The sequence below is a fragment of the Schistosoma mansoni genome, chromosome 6 (assembly GCF_000237925.1).
Source record: "Schistosoma mansoni strain Puerto Rico chromosome 6, complete genome".
NCBI classification, from domain to species: domain Eukaryota; kingdom Metazoa; phylum Platyhelminthes; class Trematoda; order Strigeidida; family Schistosomatidae; genus Schistosoma; species Schistosoma mansoni.
This window is the reverse complement of record NC_031500.1, coordinates 12,336,173-12,346,037: the sequence shown is the minus strand read 5'-3', so window position 1 is coordinate 12,346,037 and position 9,865 is coordinate 12,336,173. Positions and strand designations below refer to the sequence as shown.

Here is a 9,865-nt window from a genome sequence, read left to right as displayed (position 1 = left end):
TAGAATCTGGTCTGTGAGAGAGAACAGACCAGATTCCAGTGGACGAAGAAATCAGGAAGAAGCGCTGGAAGTGAATAGGGCATATTTTGAGGAAATCACCCAATCGCGTCACAAGACAAGCCCTCACATGGAATCCTGAAGGCCAAAGGAGAAAAGGAAGACCAAAGAACACATTACGCTGAGAAATAGATACAGGCATGAGAAGAATGAACAAAACTGGATAGAACTAGAAAGGAATGCCCAGGACAGAGTGGGTTGGAGAATGCTGGTCGGCGGCCTATGCTCCATTGGGAGTAACAGGCGTAAGTAAGTAATATCTAGAATGATCAGTTTTTCTTGCTCTCCTGATACTTGAAATCAAGAAATTAAACCAAATGCAGTAAATTGGTCGAGGGAATAACTTTACAAACACTGCTATCTTTTTCTGGATGTGAACGGGACAGAATTGAAAAAAAAAACAAGTTAAAAGTGATTGTAACTAGGATAGATAATTCAAATAGTGATCCCATTTGAATTCGTATACATATACACACAAGATAGCTTCGAGAAAATGATGACTAAATCAACATTTCAATCATAAATTCAATATGAATAACCATATAAAACCACTTAACATTGGTAATATAATAACAAACCATTGGATACTTACTGTTTGTGTATCAACAATAATTGCATGCCTTAAATTTGAAATAGTTACATCATATGTTATAGGATCTACTAGAAATAGTGAGTTTAAATCAAAATCTCCAAGATATATTGTATAACCATGAGGTGAATTATGTTTATGCATATCATGAATAAAACTATCATGATTCAGTTCATCAGAAGATTGATGCTCTAATTTTTCTGGTAGACTGAGAATATTTAACAAAATCTGTAATCGTATCCATAAAGGAGCCTAAATAAAAGAAAAAGGAATTGTCAGTATAGAGTTATGGAGATTGTTAATTTTTAATTAAGATCATGAACTGATCAATGTTCGACCACCATTGCAAACCTGGAAGCGCTAGATCCCCCTTTCATCCTAGTGTGGGACTCTTCAGCAGCGTTCGGGCAAGACCGAAGGTACCGCGTGCAAGATCGTGGATGCGCGTATGTAGACATACATACCTATTTGTACACACATGTCAAGTTTACATATAGAAATGACAATGACTGGATAGATTAAAGTACAATTCATACGACCAAATGTTAGAAAAAATCATGTAGACTTACAATAATACTAAACGCTATGTGAGCATTGCTTCGAAGACACTTATGAATAGATACTCACAACCATAGAGTAAAACACAGTACACCAGTGAGCAGTACGCTCATCCTTTGGTTGTCAGAATGGTATAAAAACGTGCAGGTACACCTAGAACTCTGATTTGAAATGCATAAGAAGTTCTAAATGGTAATGACAATTGTAGGGTATAGAACTTTATTGAATAGTAATCACTGCTTCAAGTCTTCTCTGTAATGCTGAAGTTTTTTCTTATACAAACTAACTGTTTAGATCTACATATATATGACTTCAGTCGTGGAAGGTTGTTAAATTGTAGTGAGAAATCCAGGTGGCAATAGTGTTAACAGAAAGTCAATTGACAAGAGTAATAAAGAAAATTTGTTTTAATGAAGTCTGGGCGACTAGATTCACATTATTACCAATATACGGTTCTAACTTAAAAAACGACATAAATGTCTGTTAATACCAATTTATTTTAATCATAGTTAGGAAACTTTGAAAGCCAGTAGGGAACTATATAGAATTGGGGAAAAAAGTAGAAACAGTACCAGACAGAAATAGCTCAATGGTACACCATGATACTCTTCAACAGACCAACGTCCACAAGAGCCTAAGTAAGTTGGAAAAGGCCAATTTTCTTTGCGTGGAAACGATTGTATGATTACACTTTGGGGATCGATTGCCAAATTGAAAAGGAACATTAATTCATCAAAACGTAACCAACGAGTTTCAGCTCCAAAGCTTGTTCGTTCTAAAAATCTAAAATATAATGATGTAAATACGCCTATTTATTAATTATGAATGCATTCGCTAATTGTTGTAGCCGTTTACTTAAACTATGTTTGCATAAAAGAGACACAATAGTGAATTTTATTATAGTTAGAATGTTAATCATTCGTTCAATATGTGTTTTATTGGTTGGTAAGATATTTTTTAAGGCCCCTCTGATAACACAAAATATGTCTGTCACTTGAAGATATTCGATAGCTACTCCTTCTGATACCAACTATACAAATTATATTCTGCTTCAGTCAAAGACATTAGCATAAAATCAGTAATATTAGTTTAGTACAGATATTTTCAATACCTCTTTTGAAGATGTTCAAACAAACGATCGCTAGAACACCGTGTGGCTGGAGCAAAACTTGATTTTACAACACTTTTATTTTCCACACTTTTTTGATTTACTGAAGGAATTGGAACTGCCAGAACTTCTCTGCCAAGCGGAGATTCTACTGAGTTACTAAATGGATCATGATTATCAGTATTCGTTGGGAGCCAGCGCCAAATCGAAAGGTGAGGTATACAAGAAAGATTAGCGAGAAGAGACGGTGAGAACAGATGGGAACCTTGTCTCAAACCTCGTCGACAAACAGCTTCATCAACGGCATATGGTGTGGCTGGACTTCCAAGACGGCGAAGAAGAACATGTCTAGTAGTTTCGTAAAGACCTAAAACGTGATGAATATTAACAACAATATAAATCCTTCAATTATGTAAACAATTACATTAAATGAATACAAATAGTAGATTATCTCGAAAATGAATTATATAATGAAGTAAAGTTAGGATAAGGAAACGACAAAACAGACCATAGAGGGAATTATCGACATGATATAATAACTGAAGCGGTTGAATAAATCAAAGCACTAATTTTTAATAACACGTTTAACAAATTACAGGAACCAATCATAAATTTAGATTGATCCATGTAAAACTTTGGACAGCAGTGATTTTTCAAGGTTAGATACGAACATGTACTGCATACCAAATACAAAACACTGGACTACCGTAGAGAACGAGAACTCAGGTGATGGAAACCAATTTATTGTTGATACAAAATCACACAGTAACTTGATAAAATGTGAAAATCACACATCAAATACATCATTTGCACATTATCTTTGAGTCGTCTCTTACAAACATCGTCGTTCCTTCATTCCTGTTTTTATTTTGATTACTTCCAGTTTCCTTCACTCTTCTCTTCATTTTAATCTTCTACTCATAGGGATTGCACTTTCGAATAGTGTTACATACTACTTATATCTGTCAACATAAGCAGCATACATCACACTGCCATTTGTTCTGTTTGTATCATTGTAAAATACAATTTAAAAAACAAGCAACATATAAATATTTTCACCTACAAGAAACGTTAACATATGGATATATGAAAGTTCTCGTTAGGTATTGTCTTACTATACCATAAATTATTTGTCATCTTTACACTCACTTTCAATATAATCATAAGTAGTATTTTAATTAAATTGTGAAAATATATGGTAGGGATAATCAGTCAGTCAGTTACAACGTAGAACTTCGTACGAACGTACATCAGTTCGAGTTGCCAAACCACATTAGCACAGAGATACAGTTGTCGATTCAAATCCCACAGTGGTAGAAGTAGTAAAAGTATAAGCAGTGATCCGAAAGATAAGGGTTTGAAGATGTTATTCAAGGGGTATAATCCAGTGAAATAAATTTGGAAAGAGGAAAAAGAAAGGGACATGAAGAATTCAGAAGATTAGAATTTGAGAGATAATGGTTATGATACAATAACATTTTTCAGGAAAGCACTTCTAATCTTGTATTCATATATATTATCATTGTACTGTGCAGTATACTAAATAAACTAAGCAAATTATCCTTAAGTTTTCATTTGTCAAATATCACATTAGACGTTTGTAATGAAGCAGGAGGTAATAGTTGTATCAAACAGGAAAGCTCCTGTATGTTTGCTTTTCCTAATTTGAGTAAGATGAACAGAGAGGAAGTTAACGGAAGTGAATATATAACATTCACACCTATTACAACTTGGAGGAAACTTCCAAAGAAGTTAGCTTTTAAACTTAATGATAGGTGATGCAATCCATTCATCACCGAAAAAATATTCAAGTACTTGGTTTTAATACAAATAGTGACTAGATCGAAGTAGGTAGAGCGGGACATGTTTCTAGTTTGTTTACACTCAGTTTGACACGGAAACGGATTTTACACGTTCATGTTTATCTAGACGTTCATACGTACATTCCAAATAAAAATGTATCGGAAAAATAGGATGCGGCGTATTTATTACTTATTCCAAGTGAATCCTACTGAAACCGTCATCAAACAATCTACACTGTTTCTACAGTGTAACGTTTACAGCAACTGTTTGATGCTGATGATTATTTCAGCAGCTTGAAACTATGGAAATCAGATAGAATACTAATCGATATCCACTAAATTTAAAATTCACTGATATTGATAAAAGGTGGCGTAGTGAAACAGTTGACATTTTATATCATGAATACTGAATATAGAGGGTTCAATCGTGGAGTTGTAAGGATCTGAGCTAACAACACAAGTCTTTGAATTCATAGGAAATTTGAAACACTCTTGCCTTTTCCTCGGCTGAATTAAATGTGACAAACAATTTTACTGATAATTATTATTTTCGATAACCTTTGCTTGTTTATTTCTGTTGGGGATGTCAAATCCCCAAATCCTCATGGGGAGAAGGTTGAGGACTATCCACAACTTGATGCTACCGAAAACCACACCACCACTAGCGCAAACCACGTCCCGGAAGCTACCCACATACAACGTTGGATGCCCAGTATTCGCTCGAGACTACAGAGCAAATCGTGATCCTTGGATCGAAGCACGTGTGGTTAGAAGGGTAGGTAGAGTCACGTACGAAGTCGAGGTAGGAGCAGATAGGTGGACGAGGCATCGAAACCAACTACGCAAGCGTTCAGCCCCAGCGCGCCCAACAACCGAAGGAAAGATCCCGCTGGACATATTGTTGGATACGTTCAATCTGCCGGTCGCTCCTACACAAGAAGAAACACAAAAGGTCGATCTACGGTCCCGAAGATGGTCACTGCGCCAACGGCGACAGACAGTTAGAATGCAGGTGGACCCAAAGAATGTCCGTTACTAAAGAGGGGAGGTGTTGGGGATGTCAAATCCCCAGAACTTACTTGGTAAGTGGCTTAGTTTTGTAATTTTATTTTGGAAATTTAAATTTAGCTGTTTTCGCGCCAAACGCGCTCTTTTTACCTTCACGTCATATTTCCCACTTGTAAACTATCTTAAACGCTATTGGTCCATTGTTTCTTTGTGTGTGCTATTTATTAATGATGCTCAAGGACAATTTGTTGCTGCATAAATACGCTTGACTTTTTCCCTTATTTGATTGCTTGTACTCGGCTGCTTACGGGATACAACAATTTCCCTCTCCCCCCTTCTTCAAATATACGCTTCATTGTCTAATTATTGTTAATGTACGTTAATTCAATGTTTATTTTTCTAAGTTGTTGACCTATTCTCTATTATGAAACATTGATTCAAGCCTTTTTTATTCTTATCACAACTAGTACACTAATCGTCATACTACCAATTTGTACATTTTACATATTAAGTTTATTTATAATCTATTCCATTGTTATCACTGACTCATAAACTGTATTGAATGGTTTAATATTGTCATATGTGCATATAAATATTATCAGAAGGGATTTTGTGGAGATTTAGTATTTTCATAGTTGAAAGCGTGAGTCAATTGAAGCTAGACCACCATGGCTCAGTGGTCTATCGGTTAAGTGTTATGGCCCGAGACTGGTAGGTCCTTGGTTCGAATCTCGCGAGGCGGAATCGTGGATGCGCACTGCTGAGGAGTCCCATAATAGGACGAAACGGCCGTCCAGTGCTTCCATATAAATATTATCATTGCATATTAGAACAAAACCTGATGAGGATCTGATTGAAAACGATAGTATTCTCATATATATATATTGGCCTAATTTGAAACATCCAATTGATGAGTCCTAAATAGAACAAAACGAGCAGCCTAGATTCCATAGGTAGCCATAATCTACCTCTTCTATATGAAAGCAATCCGAACCAGATGTCCATATATGCGAAATAACACTGATCAAAATTCAGACAAGATGATCAATGATGGAATAATTCAAACACAAGTTAAATACAAAATAAACTTACCCATAGTAGCTTTGTAACCAACAACAGGAAAAGATAATCCATCTTTGGTAGATTGAAAAATATTAGTTTGACTACTAGTGAATCGAATTTCTCCACGATAAAAATATGGACAAATAGACTGTCCAGCACATCCAGGACATTTTTTCACCTCTAACATATCAATGTTCAAACTCATATTCCCAAAAGAAAATGAACGGAAAAAGAAATAATACATACTAATCAATAGTAATGTTGAGAAAATAACTACAATAATGGATAGTAAACTCCATTGAAGTTTTGACTGCCTATTGATAGTATTGTGTTTCAACAATGAATTATCACCATTTGTATTTCGACTATCAACACCAGAACCCTATAATTTCGTTAAAAAAAAGAACAAATAAGCGTGCAGATACTGTTACTAATTTGATAAATTAATCAGAGGTAACCATGTAAAAAAGAGCGAAATACAAACTTTAGTTATATACATAGATTTAAGCATATGAAATATTACATAACTGACCTTGGGTAAAAACGGGACACGATGGCTTAATTCCATATTGTGAAACTCTAAAATAAAACAAAGACTATTAGGTGTGGACAACATTGTACAAGAAGGAAAGAACAAAAAAGATCATTGTATAATTTAGTTATAATGAGTATTAAGTTGGATACAGAATTCTACGAATATGGTTAACAAAATTAGATAGTATACTAATAAGTATTTCTAAACGAAAGAATATAATTCCTGTGTTAACCAATTTTAAGGAGTACAGTAGTACTGAACCACAAGATTACTAGATTCTACTACCAAGAAACTAAAAATCGACAGTTCTAATAACAAGTGAGTAAACACTCAGACATTATCTTCATGCTACTACTTAATAGTTCTCTATTGAAGGCAAAAAAAATATGTCTAAACCTAACCAAATAATATAACATGGAAGGCAGTAATCATATCTAAAGCACGCCATCGGGGAAAATAAACATTTAGTAATTGAACAATACAGATGAGAATCTGAAACTTCAAGAGAAGGGTTGACTGTGTGAATTGTATCAAACAGAATGAGATTGAATGTGTCGGTACAGTTGTGGGGTTGGTTTATCTGTTGCTTATGTGTGTGTTGTGATGAGGTTGTCAGACTCTGAAGTTTCAGCAGTTAATGTCGTGCCGATAGTGATATGCAAAGACTTCCACCACGTTGTGTCAGGAGGTTGTACTCCCATGGTCTAGCGCGGCCAGTTAACTCGAAACTGGTAGGAATTACATGAATCAAACTATCCGATTAAAACACAGGACTGCAGTGTCCACGCAATGTGATCTCCACCCAGAGCTCTGTAGAAATTTGATTGAATGAGGGCAAACAGCGAGAATAACTAAAACCACATATCGTTTATACAACTCAAGGTTCTGATATGACACCAGGCAAAAAGAAACTATTTTCAATCTTTCAGTATAACAGAAGGACAAGATTTACCATAACAATTTTCAATACAATTAAGTGACTATCACATTCCAAAAAGAATATATGGTATCCAATGGCTCATTGTCATTTCGAGCTTTGTAAAATTCAACCCTCTCAGCGAAATTTGTATTAAACTACATAGCGATGCTTCAGTACAATATACCTAACGATGATTACATATTTCTTTTATGTTGAGGTATTATTAATGCTATAGAAAACGATATACGTATGGTCCAACTAAGATGTGGGAAGTATTCGGAAGGTTGATGACTAGCCTAGTTTGCAACACAATAACCATATTTTTCTTCAGATGGGGTACCAATAAAACCAAGGGAAACTGGATAGTTGTTTCGTCCTAATAAGCAACTCCTCATCAGCATGCACGTACGGCCGCACCACGTATAGAACTCAAAGCCATCAGGTTCTCCAGCGTATGCGATACTTTTGGATCATTGACTTAGAACTCAATGGCATACATCTCCTAACTCAATCAATTCATGACGAACACTTGACTATTAGGACCACAATTCCGATTAATCTGCGTTATAGCTCGACGATCATACGACGTCACTGATAACAGTCATTCCACTCTTGTTTGACTTGGACTCCAACCACTTATCACCAGGACTTCTGGAATATCTTGAAGGGGTTCTGTGGAGACCGACCTCATTTGTAGGTGGTATACGTCAGGCATTGGTCTAAGTACTTCCTAGTTTTCGATAGTACTTCAAATGAGATCAATCTACGATAAATACAACCTATGAATTAAACCAATCTCCACAAAACCTCTTCAACTTTGACATTTTTCTATTTTCAAGGTGACAGTTAGGCGTATCCGCTAGCGACTAACATTAATGTAAGAATAGGGTCATTTAGGAAACTAGTAAAAGAAGTAAAAATACGATCAGATCTGTGCATATTATGAAAGTTCTGATTGATAACAATTTGTGTAGTTTTTAATAGTAAAAGTGATTCACTTGAAACTTTAGGTCACAAACATATCACGAATTAGAACTAAATAAGATATATGCGGACAATTTTATTTTCGACGAGATTCCGAATACTCTTGAAGCCTCACAACATCAATAAACGTCAACATTATTCCATAAATTTTATGTCCCCTTCATTCATTTAGAAATGTGTAACAAATTAAACGTAGACAATAATGCTTAATATACCAAACCGCTTTTTATATGACGTCATTACAATTTAACCAAATATTAAAATTTCAGTAGTTGAGATCATGAGTCGATTGAAGCTGAACCACCATGGAAAACCTGGAAGCACTGGAGGGTCGTTTCGTTTTATTGTGTCCGGCGCTTTAACCGGGTTAGTGGACACGGAAAGTCCACCGAGGGGAGTTGGAAAACCCTCATTCCAAACCAATGGTGCACATGGGCTGGCTCCAGTATCCTGAGGGAACAAATGGCGTATGAATCAATCGTTGGTCACCGGCTACCATGGGACTGCATCTCCTCACGATGCTCCACTGCCTTGTGGACTAGACCTTCAGGTCAAAGGCTCGGGGTGTGTGTCCCTAAGAAAACCACCTGCTTCAGTTTGGGGACCTGGGCAGTATCACAGCCCTCACACAATTGAATGAAATGACTTTTTGTGTGGCGCATATATATCTGGTGTCCCCTTGTACCAATATTTATGTGTTTAAATAAATAAATAACATTACCATTCGATCAGATACAACAACAAAAAATACAACAACACTTCATCCCTTCGAAACTAAACAATCATATTTAGAAGAAAAAAATCTGTACATATATAATATCAGTTTATTAAAAACAATAATATACCATAATTAGTAGTATTAGTAGTAGTAGTAATAATAATAATGGTGGTGAGTTCTTTTATTTTAAAAAGTAAAGTACAACATTGTAGTGTAGTTCTAAAGTTGCTGTGCTTTTTTTCTCGATTAATGACTCAAGAAATCTTCACATTATAGGCTCCTATGCTCATACATAAACATGTACACATACACTCATAATAATATAAACAAGGATGATAGTAATAATAATACGAAGAATAACGATAATAGTAATGGTAATGGTAATATTTCTTTTACGCAAATAAGGAAGAATGGATAATGTGACAACGAATAGTGTTACTTATATTGAGAATGAATAAAACATACAAATGAAAAAAAGCGTAGAGAAATGCATCGTTTGTCTATGTTATTTCAATGGGAAAGGAA

General features: G+C 35.4%; 1 protein-coding gene across 1 annotated transcript; it reads right to left on the bottom strand.

Annotated features, from left to right (window-relative positions):
* Positions 1-326: 326 nt before the first annotated feature.
* Positions 327-6,567, bottom strand: Smp_154280 (hypothetical protein; the record flags this gene model as incomplete). Its single annotated transcript, XM_018798289.1, has 5 exons — positions 6,215-6,567; positions 2,316-2,679; positions 1,777-1,987; positions 650-898; positions 327-350 (listed from the first exon to the last, which is right to left on the bottom strand). The coding sequence occupies exons 1-5, from the start codon at positions 6,426-6,428 to the stop codon at positions 327-329; spliced, it is 1,062 nt and encodes a 353-aa protein (XP_018653245.1). The 5' UTR covers positions 6,429-6,567.
* Between the last annotated feature and the right edge of the window lie 3,298 nt (positions 6,568-9,865).